The sequence below is a fragment of the Callithrix jacchus genome, chromosome 8, assembly GCF_049354715.1.
Source record: "Callithrix jacchus isolate 240 chromosome 8, calJac240_pri, whole genome shotgun sequence".
Lineage (NCBI taxonomy): Eukaryota > Metazoa > Chordata > Mammalia > Primates > Cebidae > Callithrix > Callithrix jacchus.
Genome location: NC_133509.1, coordinates 19,642,676 through 19,664,997, shown reverse-complemented (window position 1 = coordinate 19,664,997; position 22,322 = coordinate 19,642,676). Strand labels below are relative to the sequence as shown.

General features: G+C 43.1%; 1 protein-coding gene across 11 annotated transcripts in view; it reads left to right on the top strand.

Annotated features, from left to right (window-relative positions):
- Window positions 1-14,615, top strand: part of ADPGK (ADP dependent glucokinase) — a 41,359-nt gene extending 26,744 nt beyond the window's left edge. For 6 of the 11 annotated variants that reach the window (XM_035259158.3, XM_002753313.7, XM_009005208.5 and 3 more), the window contains 4 exons: window positions 6,139-6,259; window positions 9,586-9,782; window positions 10,385-10,483; window positions 13,041-14,615. In XM_035259158.3, coding sequence (XP_035115049.1) covers window positions 9,660-9,782; window positions 10,385-10,483; window positions 13,041-13,595 — 777 coding nt within the window. In that variant the 5' untranslated portion in view covers window positions 6,139-6,259; window positions 9,586-9,659 and the 3' untranslated portion in view covers window positions 13,596-14,615. Of the gene's footprint in view, window positions 1-6,138; window positions 6,260-9,427; window positions 9,783-10,384; window positions 10,484-13,040 lie in introns of all 11 variants that reach the window. The other 5 variants (XM_009005210.5, XM_009005209.5, XM_078333599.1 and 2 more) reach the window with 2 other exon arrangements.
- The last annotated feature ends 7,707 nt before the right edge of the window (window positions 14,616-22,322 follow it).

The window sequence follows — 22,322 nt, the reverse complement described above, 5'->3', positions numbered from 1 at the left end:
TATCAACTAAGTATATGTAATATTCTAAATCCTTTGTTGTCATTTCAACAGTATTCTTAGCATCTTTACCAGGAGTAAATTCCATCTCAAAAAACCAGTTTCTTTGCTCATCCATAAGAAGCAACCCTTTATCTGTTCAAATTTTTATCATGAAAATTACAGTGATTCAGTCACATCTTCAGGCCCCACTTCTAATTCTAGTTCTCTTGCTATTTTCACCACGTCTGCAGTTACTTTCTTTACTGAAGTCTCGAATTTCTCAAAGGCATCCAAAAGGGTTAGAATAGCTTCTTTGAAATTGCTGTTAACGTTGATATGCTGAATTCCTCCTATAAATCATAAATGTTCTTAATGGCATTTAGAATGGTGAATTCTTCCCAGAGCTTTTCAGTTTACTTTGCCCAAATCCATCAGAGGAATCATTATCTGTGGCAGCTATAGCCTTACGAAATGTCTTTCTTAAATTATAAGACTTGAAAGTCAAAATTCCGGCCAGGTGCAGTGGCCCATGCCTGTAATCCCAGCACTTTGGGAGGCCAAGGTGGGTGGATCACTTGAGGCTGGGGGTTTGGGACCAGCCTGGCCAACATAGTGAAACCCCATCTCTACTAAAAATACAAAAATTATCCAGGCATGGTTGTCCACGCCTGTAATCTCAGCTACTCGAGAGGCACGAGAATCACTTGAACCCAAGAGGCAGAGATTGCAGTGGGCTGAGATCAAGCCACTATACTCCAGCCTGGGTGACAGAGCCAGACCCTGTCTCAAAAAAAAAAAAAAAAAAGTCAAAATTCCTCCTGAATTTATGAGTTGCAGAATGGATGTTGTGTTAGCAGGCGTGAAAATATCATCCATCTCCCTATACATTTCCATCAGAGCTCTTGGGTGACTAGGTAAACTGTCAGTGTGCAGTGATTTTTTTTTTTAAATATGATTGTTTACTTAGTGCCTTAACCTATGGTAATTATTTGCTAACAGATAATATGACCTATTAATATATTATGAGTCTATAGGTGGTTCCTAAGGCTCACAGTTTTACTTTCATTAATAGACACTACCCTTTTTTTTCTGCTTTTTTTTTCTTTCTTATTACACTTTGGAGAACGTGCAGGTTTGTTACATAGGTATACACATGCCATGGTGGTTTGCTTCACTCATCAACTTGTCATCTATATTAGGTATTTCTCCTAATGCTGTCCTTCCAGTAGTCTTCCCCCACCACACACACAGGCCCTGGTGTGTGATATTTCCCTCCCTGTCTCCATGTGTTCTCATTGTTCAACTCTCACTTACGAGTGAACATGTGGTGTTTGTTTTTATGTTCCTGGGTTAGTTTGCTGAGAATGATGGTTTCCAGCTTCACCCATGTCCCTGCAGAGGACGTGAGCTTACCCTTTTTTATGGCAAGCAGTGATATTTTTAAACAAATCATTTTTTTCCTGAGCAGTAGGTCTCAAGAGTGGGCTTTTAAAATACCTATTAAACCACGCTGTAAACAGGTATGCCGTCATTCAGGCTTTGTTGTTTCATTTATACACAGAACACAGGCAGAGTAGATTTAGCATAACACTTAAGGATCCTGGGATTTTTCAGAATGGTCAGTGAACATTGGCTTTAACTTAGTCACCAGCTAGGTTGGCCCCTAACAAGATAGTCAGCTTGTTCTTTGAAGCTTTGAAGGTAGGCATTGACTTCTGCTCTCCAACTCAAAGTGCTAGATGGCGTATTCTGACAATAATCTTATGCACTTATCTGGCTGTTTTGTTTGCATCGATAATCTGTTGTTTAATCTAGCCATGGTCATCAATGATCTTAGCTAGATCTTTTGGATAACTTGCTGCCTCCCCTAGCACTTTATGTTGTGGAGACAGCTTCTTTCCTTAAACCTCATAAACCTCTGCTAGCTTCTAACTTTTCTTTTGCAGCTTCCTCCTCTCTCTCAGCCTTCATAGAATTGGAGAGAGTTAGGACATTGCTCTGCATTAGGCTTTGGCTTAAGGGAATGTTGTAGCTTGTTTGATCCTCTATCCAGACCTTTCAGACTCTCCATGTCAGCAGTAAGGCTGTTTCGCTTTCTTTTTTTGTTGTTGTTTTGCTTTCTTACATTCATGTGTTCACTGGAGTAGCACTTTTAATTTCCTCCAAGGACTTTTCTTTGTATTCATGACTTGGCTGACAGCATAAGAGGCTTTTCTCAGCTTTCTGCTTGCCTGCCTCACTAAGCTTAGTCATTTCTAGCTTTTGATTTAAAGTGAGAGATGTCATTTTTCCATTCACTTGAACACACAGAGGCCATGGTAGGGTATTTAACTGGCCTAATTTCAGTATCGTTATCTCTCAGGGAATTAGTGAGGCCCAAGGAGAGGGAGAGAGGTGGAAACAGCCTCTGTGGAGTAATCAAAACACATAAAATAGGTGGCTCACGCCTGTAATCCCAACACTTTGGGAGGCCAAGGCGGGTGGATCACGAGGTCAAGAGATCGAGACCATCCTGGTCAACATGATGAAACCCCGTCTTTACTAAAAATACAAAAAATTAGCTGGGCATGATGGCGCACACCTGTAATCCCAGCTACTCAGGAGGCTGAGGCAGGAGAATTGCCTGAACCCAGGAGGTGGAGGTTGCAGTGAGCCGAGATCGCACCATTGCACTCCAGCCTGGGTAACAAGAGCGAAACTCCGTCTCAAAAAAAAAAAAAAAAAAACACATAAAATATTTATCAGTTAAGTTCACCATCTTATGTGGAAATGATTTGTGGTGCCCCAAAACAGTTACAGTAGTAGCATCAAAGATCATTGATCACAGATCACCATAACAGATTTAATCAATGAAAAACTTTGAAATGTGAGAATTCACAAAGTGAGCACATGTTGAAAAAATGGTACCCATAGACTTGCTCAACACAGGGGTTGCCACACACTGTCAATTTGTAAAAACTGCAATATCTGCAGAGCACAGTAAAGTGAAGCACAATAAAATGAGGTGCACCTGTACCTCTTTCTCCCCTCCAGTCTTTATGCTGTTACTGTGGTATATATTACTTCTGCGTGCTATAAACCTCAAACTACATTTGTTAGTACTTTCCTTCAGTTATCTCCTAAAGAGATTTAAATAATAAGGAAAGTAGTCTTATGTACTTATTTAGCATTACCATTTCTGCTCTTCATTTCTTTGTTTAGATCCATATTTCTGGCTGAGCATGGTGGTTCAGCCTGAAATCCAAGCACTTTGGAAGGCTGAGGCAGGCAGATCACTTGAGGTCAAGAGTTCGAGAGCAGCCTGGTGTGGTCAGCATCTTTCACCCAACATGGTGAAACCCCACCTCTACTAAAAATACAAAAATGAAAAAAAATCAGCCAGGCGTGGTGGTGTGTGTCTGTAATCCCAGACTGAGGTAGGAGAATCGCTTGAACTCAGGAGGTGGAGGTTGTAGTGACGCGAGATCACACCACTGTACTCTAGCCTGCATGACAGAGCGAAGATCTATCCCCCCAAAAAAAACCAAAAACATATTTCTATCTTGTGTCATTCTCCCTTCTGCCAGAAGGACTTCTTTTTAACATTGCTTGTGGCGCAGGTCTGCTGGTGATAAATTCTTTCAGGTTCTGTATATCTGGAAACTCTCTTACAGTAATATGCTGAGGCATTTGTAGGGCTTACTAAATTTATTCCCCCTTTTTGTTTTTTTGAGACAAAATCTCGCTCCGTTGCCCAGGCTAGAGTGCAGTGGGACAGTCTTGGCTCGCCATCTACCAGGTTCAAGCAGTTCTCCTGCTTCAGCCTCCTGAGTAGGTGGAATTACATGTATGCACCACCACGCCCAGCTAAAGTTTTGTATTTTTGGTAGAGACAGGGTTTTACCATGTTGGCCACGCTAGTCTCAAACTCCTGACCTCAAGTGATCTGCCCATCTCAGCCTCCCAAAGTGCTGGGATTACAGGCATGAGCCACCATGCCTGGCCAGTTTATTCCTGTTTCTTAGGGATCATCCCTTATTGTCTAATATCCACAAAATCTTTTGGAAACCATTGTTTTCATATATTTTGTCTTTTTTGTTGTTTCAGGCAAGAGGGTAAATATGGCCTGTGGCCCTTATTGTGTCATCTTGGAAGTGAAGCACTAGCCAAGAATTAGAGAAAGGGAGTAAAGTGGTTGGGGCAAGATTTTTTCAGAATTGGCAAGTAATGGGCATGTGTTAAGGCAGAAAAGGGAGAAGAGTATATTTTTATCCAGAAACTGAGATTTCTTAGATAACACAAAAGTACCTCTGTACAAAGCAGTCTATAAATAAGCAGTTAATTAGCAAGTTAATGCCTTTTGAAGCTTCTGAGTGGGACATATTAAATCTGAAACGGGCCGAGTATGTTGGCTCATGCCTGTAATCCTAGCACTTTGGGAGGCTGAGTTGGGAGGATCTCTTGAGCTCAGGAGTTCAAGACCAGCTCAGGCAACATAGTGAGGCCTTGTCTCTATTAAAAATGAAAACAAAAAATTAGCCGGATGGGGGTGGCTCTTGCCTGTAGTCCCAGCTACTCTAGAGGCTGAGGCAGGAGGATTGCTTGAGTCTGGGAGGTCCAGGCTGTGGTGAGCTATGATTGCACCACCTCACTCCAGCCTGGGCAACAGAGCAAAACTCTGTCTCAAAAAAATGAAAAACTAAACAAAACAAAACCTCAAAGAAGTGCTGATAGTCTCCGGGGGCTTTCCTTTAAATCTCAGTGCAGTCCTCGTTGTTGAGTGGTTTTGAGTCTGCTAGCCTGGCCTTGAATGGTGTGGCAAAAACAGTAGTTCATTGGCGTTGAGGAACAGGAACAGATGTGAAATGGCTTCTAGAAAGACTAGCCAGAGGGAGTCCCCGGTTGGAGTTAAAGAAAAAGGTTTTGGAAAAGTTAAAGAGCACCTTCCCCTGAACTTTCTCAGTTGGGATGCCCTTTTTTTTTTTGAGATGGAGTCTCATTCTGTCACCCAGGTTGGAGTATGCAGTGCTATAATCTTGTCTCACTGTACCCTCCGCCTCCTGGGTTCAAGCAGTTCTCTCACTCAGCCTCGTGAGTGGCTGGGATTACAGGCACCCAGCCAGGCACGGTGACTCACACCTGTAATCCCAGCACTTTGGGAGGCCGAGGCAGGTGGATCACGAGGTCAGAAGTTCGAGACCAGCCTGGCCAAGATGGTGAAACCCTGTCTCTACTAAAAATACAAAAATTAGCCCAGCATGGTAGTGGACACCTGTAATCCCAGCTACTCGGGAGGCTGAGGCAGAGAATTGCTTGAACCCAGAAGGCAGAGGTTGCAGCAAGCCAAGATCGCACCACTACATCCCAGCCTAGTAGACAGAGCGAGACTCTGTCAAAAAAAAAAAAAAAAAAAAAAAAATCTCATATTGGAACAGTTGTTTTCATCTGGCAGCTTTGGGCAGACAACATCCCATGTCTGTTTGCCTGCACAAGGTGTGAGTGAAGAAAGAAAGCAGGGATAGGGTCTGCTTGGACTGCCATGGTAGCAAAATAGCTCAAGCAACAAAAGTTTATTTTCTCTTGGTGGAGACTGGAAAACCCCAGATCAAGGTTCTAGCGAGATACGGTTTCTGGTGAGAGGTTTCTTCCTGGCTTGCAGATGGCCAGCTTATCACTGTGTTTCCACATGTCTTGTCCTTGGTGCATGCAGTGGGGGGAGAGAGATTGATATCTCTCTTTTTTTATGAGGCCACCAGTCCTATCTGATTAGGACCTCACCCTTACGACCTCATTTAATATTAATTACCTTCTAAAAGCCCTATCTCCAAATAAACCACATGGGGTTTGGGCTTCATCTAAATTTGGAGAGGTGACACAGATGTGCAGTCCGCAGCAGAGGAGATGAGATGCAGCAGCTGCATAGGTGCCTGATGGCTATGACACAGTTGTTCTGTTAGCCTCTCGGTTCTGGGGACATTATGGCCATACCCTCCAGAGGCCTTAGCCCTGGTGACATGCCTTCTGCACAGCTCCGAACCTACAGCTTTCAGAATTAGATTTGGATTCCAGTAGTTTGTTGAAATGATTAGAATCAGCCTGAACGTACTGTTCTGGGGGGGCTGTCGAGATTCTGTGGGGAAAGGAACAGGTCTCCTGATAGACTGTGTTGCTCGTCTCCAGGTTCTTCTTTGCGGTCCAGTTGGTCCAAAGCTACATGAGCTTCTTGATGACAATGTCTTTGTTCCACCAGAGTCATTGCAGGAAGTGGATGAATTTCACCTCATTTTAGAATATCAATCAGGTAAGGAAATGAGTAAGTAATGGTGGCAAGACCAGTCAGGGGACTGTATTGTCACATTGGGGTGTGACCATGCAAGAATTCATCTTTGTAAATTAGTAGGACCCTGCTTTTGCCGTACTGAAGGCTTCCTGACCTATTGGTTCTACTGAACTGACACTGGCCATTCTCTCAAGGGAGACTGATAGATTATTACAACATGGAAGAAAATTCCCAGGTCTACAAACAGAATTGCTCTGAACCAAGAGAAATCAGGCTGTAGGAAAGCAAACATCTCGAATAAAAATGAAAATGTGTTAAACACGCATATATAAAGTTTTCTTTTATTACTAAGAAGAGAAAGGCAGGTAGCATCCGTTCAACTCTCTGCTGGATTCTGCCCTAGGCCTTTCTGACTGGCTGTTCCAAGCTGCTTGGGGTAATTTCCAAGCTTCTGGCCAGTTTCTCTGCAGCATTTTATTTTTCCTTGGGGGTGTGAGTGGAAGTGTTTTGTATATAACAGTACTATATTGTTTCCCATCAGAGGTTCTAATGTTGCTAAATCCACATCCACTGCATCTGATGCCGCCTTCCCAGCAGATTTTATGTGTTACGTAGATTAGGAATCTGGTTTCTGAGGGAATCTTAAATACTTGGACATACTTTGATTCTTTGTATATGCTGCTATATTTTTCCCTCTGCTCAGAACTCAGACTCTTGAGTTTCTGATTCAACACATTATTAATTCACTTTAAAGATTCAAGCATCTAAACAGACTAATTGATACCTTAAAGCAGCACTTAATACTCTTCAGTGAACTACTTTCAGGTCCGTTAAGACAATCTTCTCTGCTGGAGTGAGTAACTAACTAACGTAAGGCGTGAACTATGTTGTTTCTTAAGAATTATGCCTTTCTCCAGGTAGAAGGAACATGTTCTGGCTCTCTCAGGTGCTTACTAGAATCAGTTGGGAATTAAAGAAGGGTCAGGTCTGAAAATTAGGGACACACTGTTGATGTAGGCAGTTCATACCTAATGCTACACAACGTGTGAATCTCTCAGCCTTAGTTTTTCCCTAATGGGAAGTAAGTGAATGTTTCTAAAGAATGAATCCTTCCTTGGCTAAGGATTAAGAGGTTCATTGGTGTGTGGAAACTTTGTGAACAGCTTGGATGAACAGAATGACCTGCTGTGGACTGGAGGGTCTGGAATAGCTAAAGATGGGCTCTGAGGAGCTGCTGCCATGAATTCCAGATTCATCTCACTTCTTTTGGCACCCACAGCATGAACTGGGGACCTTTGTGATTCCTGGTTTCTGTCATTTTCCCTGGGGACAACAGAGTGGAGAATCTCATGTCTTCATCAAGACTTTGGCATTGTATTGGACACCACCTGCGCCTTGTGTGTAGTTAAGGAGACCGCACAGTTCACCTCACAAAGAGAGTGTCTCTATCCTTGGATTTATAAGCTCCACACTTCAGTTTTTCTTTCCCATGCCTTATTTTTCTGGGTACAAAGCAGTGGACTTCTGTTAAACTTTATGTGAGGTGACATTTTCCTAGGCCCCAGGAGGGAGCCTAGTCTAGTGGCAGCAGCCCTGGGCTCAACTCTCAATAGAAATCCATCCCCAGCTTCTCTGTAATCTCAATGGGGGAAAATTCAAAAGGATTGTCCACTTTTTTTTTTATCACATTCTCTCTTACCAGGCCTCCCCAGAGAAGCCCATTTTCAGGCTTGGGCTGGGATTCCAGTGAGTCTCTACACAGAGGTTTTGCTGACTTACTGGCTAAGGGCAGAATGATACATTGAGAAAAGCGGTTGCTTGCAGAAATGAATACAACACCTTGTGAGGAAAGAGGGGCGCTAACTACCATTCAGGGCAGAATTCCACCCTTTTGCTTCTCGGGCCACCCCTCTGCCCTGTGTCCTTGGGAAACAGCAAGCAGCTCTGCACAGTCCTTCTCGTCCTTGCCTTGTGGAAGCCTGTGTTTGCCTCTGTCACTTCCTGAAGAAATCAGTTTATTTTGAATACTGTGTGGCTCTTTTCTCCTGGGTTAAGTTAGGTCGTGTTTCCTATCAGTGTCACTGTTCGAGGGTTGAGTCCATGTCTTCCTCTCTGGAGAATATCACTGTAATGTATTTTTCCCATTGTACAGTCTCTCTTGATTTGCAGAATGTTGGATTTGGAGTTCATACCCATATTTTTTGTCATGGGCATTTAGGTCATCAGTCTGTTCTCTTATTGTTCTTTTGTTCATTCATTCCCATGGTTGTATGCCTGGCACAGCATGACACCGAAGGAATATGATAGAAGATGACACAGGCCCTGTCCTCAGCTCACAGTTTACTTCCAGAGATTCACACCTGAAAAAGTAATTGCAGGCCGGGTGCAGTGGCTCACACCTGTAATTCCAGCACTTTGGGAGGCCAAGGCAGGCAGATCACCTGAGGTCAGGAGTTTGAGACCAGCCTGGCCAATACTGTGAAAGCCCATCTTAAAAATACAAAAATTAGCCAGGCCTGGTGGTGGGCACCTGTAATCCCAGCTACTTGCGCCATTGCACTCCAGCCTGGGCAACAGAGAGAAACTCCATCTCAAAAAAAAAAAAAAAGAAAAAAGTAATTGCAAAATTATGTGCTCAGTCCTGTATTTAGGGTACAGTGGTGGCCCCGGAAAGGAGGTAATCAAGTCTGCTTAGGGGTGGTAGAGTTAGGGAAGGCTTCACATTTATGGAAGAGCTAGCACTTGAACTTGGTCTTAACCAGTCATTCCTCCAAAGCAACTCACAGAGAAGCAACTGGAGCAGCCAGATGATCTGACCCTTTGGATCAGGTGCCCTGAAACCACTGGTGGGCAGCAGGGAAGAGGAGATGCAGTGAGTTTGGCTGTTGGGAAAGAATTCAGCCTGCTTAAGTTCCAACTAAATGAAAGATGCTCAGGGTGCTGCTGTGAGGAAGAATGTGCTTACAGTGACAGCCTGTGCTATCCGCTGGATGTGCGCACTGCGCACTGTTTGCTGGTGTTTGGAAGTCATGCGCTGTTCTGTACTGTCTCTCCTGTGTTTGAGAGCCCAGTGGACGGTAGGGCTCTCCTGGAACTCGGGGAGAGAACTACCCTAAAAAAGGCATTAGCACCCATACTTTCTGTTTCTTGGTTGGGTTTGGGTTTAGGTATTTGGTTTGTTTCTTCCAGTGCCATGCTGACCTTAGACCATTGTTGCCGGGCCTCCTCAGCCAGAAACCAGCTTGCTTGGAGCCAAGGCTCCTGTGAGGTGCCTCAAAGTGCCCCCACAGCTAGGAGACCTAAAGCCTCTTCCTTTTCTTCCCATTGTGTTGACTGGGTTTTTCCAGGGGAGGAGTGGGGCCAGTTAAAAGCTCCCCATGCCAACCGATTCATCTTCTCTCACGACCTCTCCAACGGGGCCATGAATATGCTGGAGGTGTTTGTGTCTAGCCTGGAGGAGTTTCAGCCAGACCTGGTGGTTCTCTCTGGATTGCACATGATGGAGGGACAAAGCAAGGAGCTCCAGAGGAAGAGACTCTTGGAGGTAATGGCACCATTACGGAATTTCACAGATCTCAGCTGGTGGTTTTCTCCAGGTTCCAGCCTCTCTTGGCAGCTGGCTGTGGAGCTTTGCTCCTGCTGCAGTGAGGCACCTCACTTTATCCCTTCAGACGTGGGCGGCAGCTTGAGTAGGACAGGTCAGAACATCTTCATGCCTGAGCCTCTGCATCCTTTGCTAAACCGACCATGGCTGCAAGCTGCAGGGTTTGTAGTTTGTGTCCTTTGTGTTATATCTGTATCATCTCACTTCACATCAGCTATGCTGTGACTCCTACAGATTTCATACAGCAGTCAAAGCGAACAGCTGTTAGGTCCCAGGAATAGACTGGCCACATGAATATACAGGGACATTTCTTTGTCATCTCTGAATCTGTATCCCTGATGGCTCTGCACAGCCCAGTCTTCCCTGGTGGGAAAAGTGTCCCTTGTCCACAGGCGGTGGGGGACCCACATTACTTGCAGCTCTCGTGAGCATGCAAAGAAGGCCATTACTAAGAGGAACTGCCTCAGGATCTGATCTTTTCTTGCCTCTTTCCTGACTTCCTTCTATTTCTAATGGCAGTGCTTATCTTCTTCTCTTTGCAGGTTGTAACCTCCATTTCTGATATCCCCACTGGTATTCCAGTTCACCTAGAGCTGGCCAGTATGACCAATAGGGAGCTCATGAGCAGCATTGTGCATCAGGTAACCACATGGGACCATCGTTTGGCCCCAGTCCTCTCAGAGCCTTGCAGAGAAGCTTTTTTGTGCACTGGGACCATGTGTTTGGGCTCAGGGACTGTCTCACTGACATGTAGGTTTGTGTCACTCAGACCCAAGTCCATGGAAATCCAAATAAGGATTTAGGACTGTTCTGAAACAGTATCTGTCTCCTACCAGGTTAGAATGATGGCAGTGTAACTGACAGATTTGCCACTCATATTTCTCCTCTGGAATGGGAAGGTTGAAAGTGAATGGAGAAAACTGAAAGCCCAGCTCAGCTGCTCTCAGTTGAATTTCAGGAAGCTCAAAGAAAGGAAACTTTGGGGGATCCGTACTCCTTTCTCAGGCTTCTGGGTGTTCGCCGCCTGCTTCCGGGCAGCAGCAGCAGCGATTAGGATAAATACGAGCAGGTGAGGCTTCAGAACACAAGCTCTGGAGACCTGGGTTGGCATGCCAGCCTTGCACTCACAGGCTTCATGAACACCTGGCCACCTACTGTTAATTAACCTTCTTAATTGGTAATATATTCATTTGGTTAAAAAAAAACACAAAAATATGAAAAGATTCGCAATGAAGTCTCCTTCCTACTTCCTCCCCTTCCCTACTTGTACCCTTCATCTGTTTCTTTCCAGAGTTCTTTTGTACAAGTGTAATAAAATACAGAAATATATTCTGACTTTTTTCATCCCCTTTCACCCAAAAAGATAGCATGGCCTACTGAATATACTATTCTGTACTCGTTCTTTTTTTCACTAAATATATCTTAGAGATCTTCCTGCATCGCTAACATGGAGAGTATCCTCCGTCCTTTCACAGCCACGTGGTTAAAATGAATGTGTGGCTGTACCTCTGTTTACTTAGCCTGGACCTTCTTGATGGACATACTGGTCATTCACTGCCCTTTGCTGTTCAATACAGTGCTGCAGTGAACAACTTTATAAGTGATTTTATTTTGCCTGGGAGCAATCCATATGTATGAGAAATTCTCAGAAGCAGAACAGCTGGATTGGAGCCTAAGAAAGCATTTGTAATTTTGAGACTGCCAGACTGCCCTCCATGAGAATTATACCAGTTACTTCCCACTGGCAAGAATTACAAATGCTTGTTCCCTCATATCCTTGCTACCAGAATGTTATTTAAAATTTGCATTTATATCTGACAGGTGAAAAAATGGCATTTCAGTATAGTCATCCCTTGTCATCGGGGTGAGGGGGAGTGTTCCAAACCCCTCCCAGATACCAAAATCTGCAGACGTTTAAGTCCTGCAGTGCCCTGTGGATAAGACAAGTTGGCCCTCCCCATCTGCAGGTTCCACATCCTTGAATACTGTTTTCCATCTGAGATTGGTTGAACCCACGTATATGGAGGGCCGACTGTAGTTTGGGGTTTTTTTTTATAGACTTTTTTTCTTACGGTAATATTAGGTCCACAGGAAAATAGAGCAGAATGCAAGAGAGTTCCCATATGTTCCCAGTCTGCTCACACACATAGCCTCTCCCACTAGCAGCAGCCTCCACCAGAGTGGTGCGTTTGTTACAGCTGTGAGCCTACACGGGCACGTCGTCAGCACCCGAAGTCCGTTAGTTTACCTTGGGCTCACTCTTGGTGTTTTTCAGTATAGCTTTTGTTTGCGTTTTTCTTCTCACCTTTAAAAAAAAATGAGCCATTTCTATTTCATTTTCTCTGTAACTGTCTACTTAACCCTTCTGAGCCTTAGTCTGTACAATGGAGGCAGTCCCTCCTTCCTAGGTTACAGTTAGAATTGGATGAGATAAAGCCTTGAGCTCAGTGCCTAAGAAGAACATGCAGGAAATGAAAGCTGCTATTGCACCAACAAAGGTGTAGGGCATTAAATGTTTAAAACCATGTTATACATGTGCACATGTGTGTAGGGACTCCTCCTGCGTGTGGGGTTCTCTGGTTCTAAGGAGGGAGTGCTAAGTAAGAAAGACAGGGAGGTAGACATGGTGGTTCCCCATCAGGTAGAGAACAGGGGCTCCTGTGTGGTAATCTTTTCCATGCAGCTCAATTCTTCCTAACCCACACCTGCTTAAAAACCTTAGCTCTAACATAAAACGGTATTCTTTTTGCTTCTCGGTGTTTTGTACAAAGAAATCATCGTGACCCTGACCGGTATGTTGATCGAGGTCTCCATTTTACTGGTAATGCTGCTGACATTCAGGAACTGAGAGCCATGCCCCATCAGTGGCAAGAGTATCTCCTATGTGTGCACAGACAACAGCTAGGGATCACGGAAAGAAACAAAATGTGGGCACCTCTGCCTGTTACCTTAGAGTGGCATATCACAGGAGACTGGGTCTGGAACAGTGTTATGCAGCTTTCCAGTGTCTCCCAAATGATAATGAAGGTGGAGACAGAGGTGTGATAGCTAAAACAGTGACTTCAGGGCCGGGGAGTCCTGTGGCAAGGAAGAAAGCTACCTGCCTATGTTCTCTGTCATTTAGTCACTGGCTTTCGTAAGACATCTTAGGAGCCAGGTTATTGCCACCAGAAAGAGACCTGTCGTTGTTTTTGTTAGCAGGTCTTTCCTGCGGTGACTTCCCTTGGGCTGAATGAACAGGAGCTGTTATTTCTCACCCAGTCAGCATCTGGACCTCACTCCTCTCTCGCTTCTTGGAACGGTGTTCCTGATGTGGGCATGGTCAGTGACATCCTCTTCTGGATCTTGAAAGAACATGGGAGGAGTAAAAGCAGAGCCTCAGACCTTACCAGGATCCATTTCCACACGCTGGTCTACCACATCCTGGCAACTGTGGATGGACACTGGGCCAACCAGCTGGCAGCCGTGGCTGCAGGAGCTCGTGTGGCTGGGACACAGGCCTGCGCCACAGAAACCATAGACACCAGCCGAGTATCTCTGAGGGCACCCCAAGAGTTCATGACTTCCCATTCGGAGGCAGGCTCCAGGATTGTATTAAACCCAAACAAGCCAATAGTAGAATGGCACAGAGAGGGAATATCCTTCTACTTCACACCAGTATTGGTGTGTAAAGACCCCATTCGAACTGTAGGCCTTGGAGATGCCATTTCAGCCGAAGGACTCTTCTATTCGGAAGTACACTCTCACTATTAGGAAGATGGTTAGGGTACTTTTTCTGAGGAAGGAGAACTAGCCAACTTAAGAATTACAGGAAGAAAATTGCGTGGAAGATAGGATTGAAGGTGTCAGAAGTGTTTGTAAATCTAGCTGGAAGACAGCCAAAGAAATAAAAGCAGATTAAACTGTATCAGATACATTCCAGCCTGTCGGCGACTCCATAAAAACATTTCAGGTTTTAATCCGAATTTAGCTGTAAGACTGGATTTTTGGTTTTTATGTTGTGTGTCACAAGGCTAAAAACTCAGTTCCTAAATCCCCAGTTTATGCAGCGCCGTCAAGTATTGTAAGCCAAACTTCCTCACCCTTGAGAGCATATCAGCTGGAGAAAAGCACTCCCTCCTTGCCCACTTGAGAAGTGCACGCCCACTCACCCAGCACGCTGGTTTCTAGGAAAGCTTCCTGTGAGGTTCCTCTGTCTCTCAGCTCAGTGCTCATGGGCAAGGATCATGATTTCCATTCAGCGTTACAATGAAAATATTTAATGAGCATACCTGATTCTCAGTTTTCTGCTCTCAAAATTTAGGACAGAGCCACTGAGGACAAAACAGTCCCTCCTGTGCTTTGTGATGGCAGCAGGGGCTGGGGAGCCTCTGAGGGACTCGTTCATTCTGCAGTTGTCTGGAAGCCTGGGTGGCATCGTGAGATGAAGGATTGTACTTTGCTGTCCTGGCTCTGTAGTTGGTAGGCTGGCTGATAAAAGGCTCACGAGGCCTGGGCTGAACCTCATTGCCTAGCTTTGGATGTGCTTTCTACAATAAAGACTGATTTTTGTTGATTGTGAACCTTAAGGAATTTGCTTTTTACAACTGGAATATGCTCCTGTGTGTGTGTAACAGATCGTGTATGTTTTATGTTTTCATTGATCATTAAAGAGTTTGACCTAATAAGAGCTCCAGGATCATTAACGAACTTGTCATGTTATATATTTATTTTTTTATAAATCAAGACTTCTCTATGCTTTTAAATATATTAAAACAATTGACATTTCAGGAATCCTGTCTGTAACTGGTTTTTTGTCTCTATCATCACTCTGGAACCAGGTATGATAAAAACCATTCTAATCTTCATTGTGATGTGTGTGTTACTTTGCTCTTGAGGTGCTAGCAGTCTGTCACACTGAACCTGAGATCTAGGCCTGTCCTCTAGGGTTGAAAGTGACACAAAGTACTAATGTGAAGTAGCCCAGTTAAAGCTGAATTGGAGCATAGCAGTTTGAGAGCATGGTGAGCCTTTTCAGCTTGTTCAAAGGACAATATGCAGATGGCAGCTGGTGGCGGGCCTGCCTAGTTCAGGGGTCTTCATTCCCCCCAGGCTCACAGCAGCTTCTGGAATCTCAAAGCTACCTTAGGCTCTTCATTTATGACCTCCCTTTCCCTGCTTTGGGTAAGAAAGCTTCCTTACTCTGTTAAAGAAAATTTGAGCTTGTAACTCAAAGCTGCATTCTAGACTTAAATTAAGGAGATCTCTGGCTGCTACCTCATCCTTCTCTGTCTCCCAGATGAGTTAAAAATAACCTTCTAGCCTATTTTTATTAGAAAGACTTGTATGATATTTGTTTTCTCAAGAAGAACTGAAATACTTACATTCTAAACCTAAGAAGAGTACTAGGAGTCCTGAAGTGTTCTCCACATGATCTTTTATTAGGGTCTAAGTTGACTACTACTCAGCCCCTGGCCCTGAGTGTATATTCTGAAGAGGTTCTCCATTTTTTTTTTTTTTTATTGGTGATGCCAATAAAGACTAGGGAGTATGGTCGGCACATACCCTAGAGCAGTGTTTTTCAAATAATGGATCTTGAGCTAATAGCTGCAAAATCCATTTGGTAGTTAACACAAAGTATAAAAACACATCGTACATTACTAGAGTAAGTATAAGCATTTTTTGTAAAATATCAATGACCGTATGTCCAAATGAGTGTATATAGATTTGAACATATGTACATCCCCCTGCAGAATGTCCCATCTTCTCCGTGAAGTATCTAAACAGTAGAAGCGAGAGTGTGACAGGTATTTATCACTTAGGACAGATTATGCAGAGGTGAGTTGGAAGGGAATAGGATAAGCTAAACAGGTTGAGGTTTCAGGTTTCTCAACCCTTTGGTATTTTACAAAGGTATTTTACATAGGATTTTATATGAAGAAACGTTTGAAAATCCACTGGCCTAAAAAGGATGCCTGGTGAAAAGTGAGTCTTCCTAAAAACCACTGGTATGCTCCCTCTGGCTTTCATTTGGAATCGATTTAAAATATGGGGAAAAGAAAAGCTGCACCGCACAAAGCACTAGCAAGAGGTAAGAGTACAGCCCAAAATCAGTAATCCTTATTACCAGTTTGCATTGTATTCTCTCCTGGCAAGTTTGAGAAGAAATCAAATTCTACACAAGGTTATGAGTTGGTGAGTATTATATGATGATGGACTTACTGAGCCTTACTTTGCTCATCTGTAAAATGGGGTTAATGATGGTACGTACCTACCTTCACAGGGCTGTTGATGATTAAAGGAGACTGCCGTGTGGAATATTTAGCACAGTATGGGGCACATATTTAAGAGTTAAATAATTGTCAGTTATAACTAAGCTGAACAGTTTCCAGGGTCTCTTTAGAACTATTTTAAATCATTGAAAAGCAACTTGTAATAATTTAACATTTTGTTTTCTGGTCTTTTTAAGGTAGAAATATTTATATAGTGAAACCACACATTTTTAAAATGTTTATATAGTGAAACCACAAATTTTAAGTGTGCCATTTGGCAAGGTTTTTTTTGTTTTGAGACAGTCTTGCTCTGTCACCCAGGCTGGAGTGCAGTGGCTCAGTCTTGGCTCATTAGCTTTCACCTCCCAGGTTTAAGCCATTCTCCTGCCTCAGACTCCCAAGTAGCTGGTATTACAAGTGCCTGCCACCACGCCCAGCTAATTTTGTTTTTTTTTTTTTTTTAGTAGGGACGGGGTTTCACCATGTTGGCCAGGCTGGTCTCGAACTCCTAACCTCAGGTGGTCTGACCACCTTGGCCTCCCAAAGTGCTGGGGTTACAAGCATGAGCCACCACACCTGGCCAGGTAAGTTTTGACAAATGATATACCTACCTATCCCAAGAACCTATCAAGATTCAGAATGGGCTGGGCCCAGTCTCTACTAAAAATACAAAAATCAGCCAGGTGTGGTGGTGTGCGCCTACAGTCCCAGCTACTAGGGAGGCTGAGACCAGAAAACTGCTTGAGCCCATGGGGTGGAGGTTGCACTGAGCCAAGATCATGCCACTGCACTCCTGCCTGGGCAACACAGCCAACTCTGTCTCAAAAAAAAAAAAAGGAAAAGATTCAGAATGGACAACCCGAAGCACATCACCTATGAGATAGTCTTGATCTGCAAGGAGCAGCAAAAATAAAGTCTCCATCATGCTAGGTAAGTCCTTTATGTCATCCCCACCCCACACTTCACGCCCAGAACAACCAGTTTTGTTTTTCACCATTAGTGTGTCTTATTTTGGAATGCAACTTAAAAACCAGACGCAGTGGCTCACACCTGTAATCCCAACACTTTGGGAGCCCAAGGTGGGTGGATCATGAGGTCAGGAATTCAAGACCAGCCTGGCCAACATACTGAAATCCTGTCTCCACTGAAAATACAAAAAAAGTTAGTTACCTGTAATCCCAGCTACTTGGGAAGGTTGAGGCAGGAGAATTGTCCAAACCCAAGAGGTGGAGGTTACAGTGAGCTGAGACAGCCGCTACACTCCGCCTGGGTGACAGAGCAAGACTCCATCTCAAAAAAAAAAAGAGTCATTCAGTATTTTGTCCTCTTTATAAAGCTGCTTCCACATAGCATAGTTTTTTTTAGAGCAATCCACGTTGCATGTAGTTGTTTGCTTTTTATAGCTAGAATAGTATTCCACTATGAGTACAGAGCATTCCAGTTTGGAATTGTTATGAATAAAGTTGCTATCAACAAGTGTTTGTGTAGACCTACTGTCATTTCTCTTGAGTAAAAGCCTATAGGAGTGAAATTGCTGGGTGAAAGAACTTCCAAAATGATTGGACTATTTTACACTCCCTACAACAGCATATGACAGTTGTGGATACTTTTTATTTCCCCATGGACATCTGGAGTTGGGTTTAATTTTACCCATTTGGATGGGTATACAGTGGTATTTCAGCATGGTTTCCATTTGTATTTCCTTGATGACGTGAGTACTTTTTCATGTGCTTATTGACTATTCATATATCTTTTTTGGTGAAGTGTCCAATTTTTGCCTCCCCCCTCCCCCCCACCAGTTGAGCTGTTTGCTTTGTATATATTGTTGTTTGGGTCGTTAGGTTTTTTTTATTTTTGAGTTATAGGAGTTTAATCCAAAATATTTTGGATACAAGTCATTCGTCAGATATGTTTTGTACTTTCTCCAAGTCTGTGGCTTGATATCCTTTTTCTTCATGTCTTAATGTTCTCTATGTCCAAAGAAATATTGGACCATGCCTGTGTCACAAATATAGTCTCACTTTGTACATAAAACATGTTTTATATATATATATGTTTTATATATATGTGTATATATATATATCATGTACATCATGTTTTGAAATATGTATATATTAGCTATACATTAGCTATATAGCTATACGGAGCTAATTAGGCATTGACTCAACTACTTTTTTTGTGGTGAGAACACTTGAAATTTCCTGTTAGCAGTTTTCAGTAATACATTGTTATTAACTAGTCACCACGTGGTACATCTCCCCAACCCCCATCCCCAGATTGTTTCTGCATACAGCTATCCAGTTTTTCCAGTACTATTGGGTGAAAAGACTTAATTTCCCATCTCATTGCTTTGGTACCTTTATCAAAAATCAAATGACTGTATAAGTGTAAGGTCTGTGTATGCACTCGCTTCTGTTTTATTGCTCATTTGTCTATCTTGATGCTAGTACCACGTGACTGCTATGATAGTGAGTCTTGAAGTAAGGCAGTGTAAGTCTTCCAATTTTGGTTGTTTTCCATGTTCCTAGTCTTTTGTATTTCCATAACATTTTAGAGCCATCTTATCAAGTCAATTTCTACCCCAAAATCTGCTGGGATTATGACAAGAATCGACAGATGAATTTAGGAAGAATTTTTATCTTAACAGTATTTAGTTTTACAATGCATGAACATCATACGTATTTCTGTAATGACCTTCTGTTTCACTCAAGTGCTTTAGCCATTTTCAGAATGGGTCTTACGTGTAGTGTGCTAAATTCCTAATTATTTCATATCAGTAGTAGTTGACACTTTTGTGATTTTTTAAAAATTTCATTTTAAAAATTGTTCCTCGCTAGTATATAAAACAATTGATTTTTGTACACTGACATTGTATCTTGTGACCTTGCCAAATCCACTGAGGATTTGGCCAGGCATGGTGGCTCACACCTGTAATCCCAGCACTTTGGGAGGCCAAGGCGGGTGGATCACTGAGGTCAGGAATTTGGGACCAGCCCATCATAGTGAAACCCTGTCTCTATTAAAAATACAAAAATTAGCCAGGCGTGGTTGTGGGTGCCTGCAATCCCAGCTACTCAGGAAGTGAGTCAGGAGAATCCCTTGAACCCAGGAGGTGGAGGTTGCAGTGAGCTGAGATCATGCCATTGCACTCCAGCAGGGGCAATAAGAGTGAAACTCCATCTCAAAAAAAAAAAAAAAAAAAGTAAACATCTTTGCCTTGGTCCTGATTTTAGGGGCAAAGTAGTCAATGTTTCCTAAATATGATACCTGTTGCATTGTTTTTCTCATAGATTCCCTTCATCAGGTTGAAGATGTTCCCATCTGTTCTTGATTTGCTGAGAATGTTTATGATGTTTTTTTTTTAACTTTCTCGGTGGCTGAGAAGCGTAGTGAAGTTTTAGGTTGACAGCAAAATTGAGAGGAAATACATTTGCCATATACCAGCTACCCCAACACGTGCATAGCCTCCTGCCTCCCGATCAACTTCTCCCACAAGAATGGTACATTTGTTACGACTGATGAATGTATATGGACACAGTTTTATCACCCAAAGTCCATAATTTAGGCTTCAGTCTTGTACCTTCTATGGCTTTGGGCACAGTGTCACTCTGTCGCCCAGGCTAGAGTGCAATGGCACATACGATCTGACTCACTGCAACCTCTGCCTCCCAGGTTCAAGCGATTCTCCTGCCTCAGCCTCCCAGATAGCTGGGATTGCGGCACATGCCACCACACCCAGCTAATTTTTGTATTTTTCATAGAGACAGGGTTTCCCCATGTTGGCCAAGCTGGTCTTGAAGTCCTGACCTCAGGTGATCTGCCCACCTTTGCCTCCCAAAGTGCTGGGATTACCAGTGTGAGCCACCACACCCTACCTGGACAACTGTGTTAATATAACAACATGCATCCAGCACTATGGTATCATACAGGGTATTTTCACTGCTGTAATAACATTCTGTGTTCTGTTCAGCCTTCTCTCCCAACTAACCCCTGGCAACCACTGACCTGTATAGTTTTGCCTTTTCCAGAAGGTCATATTGTTGGAATCATGTGGGATGTAGTCATTTCAAATTGGTTCCTTTCTATTAGTAATATGCACTTAAGTTTCCTATGTGTCTTTTTAGGGCTTGATGGCTTTTTTTTTTTTTTTTTTTAAGAATTGAATAGTAGTCTTGTCTGACGTACCACAGTTGATTCATTTATTCCCCTACTGAAGGACATTTTGGTTGCCTCTAAGTTTTGGCAACTATGAATAAAGCTGCTGTGAACATCCATGTGCAGGTTTTTGTGTGGACATACATTTCCAACTCCTTTGGGTAAATACCAAGGAGTGTGATTGCCGAGTTCTAAGATTAAAAGTATGTTTAGTTTTGTAAGAAGCTGCCAAATTGTCTTCCAAAGTGGTTACACTATTTTGCATTCCCAACATCAGTGAATGACAGTTCGTTGCTCAACCTCCCTACCAGCATCTGGTGGTGTCAGTGTTCTAGATTTGGGCATTCTAATAGGTGTGTAGTGGTATCTCATTTTAATTTGGATTTCTCTGATGACATAGGATATGGAGAATTTTAAAATGTTTGCCATCTGTATATCTTCTTTGGTGAGGTGTGAGGGGTTTTAATCCATTTTCTAATCAGACTGGTTTTTTTTGGTTTTGAGTCAGTCTTGCTCTGTTGCCCAGACTGGAGTGCAGTGGTCCAGTCTCCACTCACTGCAACCTCCGCCTCCTGGATTCAAGCGATTCTCCTGCCTCAGCCTCCCAAATAACTGGGATTACAGGCATGTACCACCATGCCCAGCTAATTTTTGTGTTTTTAGTAGAGACGGGGTTTCACCATGTTGACCATGCTGGTCTCCAGCTCCTGACCTCAAGTGATCCACCTCTCTTGGCCTCCCGAAGTGCTGGGATTACAGGCATGAGCCATTGCACCCAGCCTCAGGCTGTACTCTTAATGTAGAGTTTTTTAAATTCTTTGTATATTTTATGTAACAGTCCTTTATCAGGTAAGTCACATGATAGGATTTTTGTTTGTGACAGGCTCTTGCTCCATCACCCAGGCTGAAGTGCAGTGACATGATCACAGATCATGGCTCAGTGTGGCCTCAGCCTCTTGGGCTCAAGTGATCCTCCTGTCTCAGCTTCTCAAGTAACCAGGGCCACAAGAGGCACCACTACACCCAGTGTAATTTTTCTTTTAAATTTTTTTGTAGGGATGAGGTCTTACCTTGTTGCCTGGGCTGGTTTTGAAATCCTGGCTTCAAGTGATCCTTCTGCCTCTAAGTTCTCAAAGTGCTGGAATATAGGTGTGAACCACCATGCCTGGCATTGATGGCTTTTTAAAAATTTATTTTTTTCTAGTTTGAGCAACAAAGTGAGACACCATCTCTTAAAAAAAAAAAATTAGCTGGGCATGGTGGTGCATGCCTGTGGTCCCAGCTACTTGTGAGTCTGAGGCAAGAGGATCACTTGAGCCCAGGAATTTGAGGGTGCAGTGAACCATGTTTGCACCACTGTACTCCAGCCTGGGCAACAATGAGAACTTTCTCAAAAAAATTGCTTATCAGGTGTGGTGGCTCACACCTGTAGTCCCAGCTACTCGACGCTAAGGTGGGAGAACCACTTGAATCCAGGAAGCAGAGGCTGCAGTGAGCTGAGATTGCACCACTGCACTCTGGCCCAGGTGACAGAGCAAGAACTCTCTCAAAAAAAAAAAAAAAAAAAAAAAAAAAAAAGAAAGAAAACATCGTTTTTTTCTGTATCTACTAAAATGATGACTTTTCTCTTTTGTTAATGCATGTGGGTACTTTGGTTTTCAATATTAGACCAAGCTTAGGCTCCTGGGGTAACTCCAACTTGGTCATGATTTACGTATTCACCTGTTTGTGTATTGCTGGATTTGCTAATATTTTATTGAAGATTTTTGTACCTATGTTCATGCGGGGGTAATAGTCTATAGTTTTGTTTTGTAATGTCTTCGGTCCAGTTTTGATATCAGAGTTATGCTAGCCTCATATAAGCTAAGAAGTTCTTGCTCCTATTTTCTGAAAATTTTTGTAAGGTTGAATTTATTTTACCCCATAAATATTTGACAGAATTTAGCAGCATAATCATCTGAGCCAGGAATTTGCTTTAAAGGATAACTTTTGATTTACAAATAGTTTCTTTAAAAGGACTTAAGATTTCACATTTCATCTTGTTTCTGTTTTGGTATTTTTGTTTGTTTTTGAG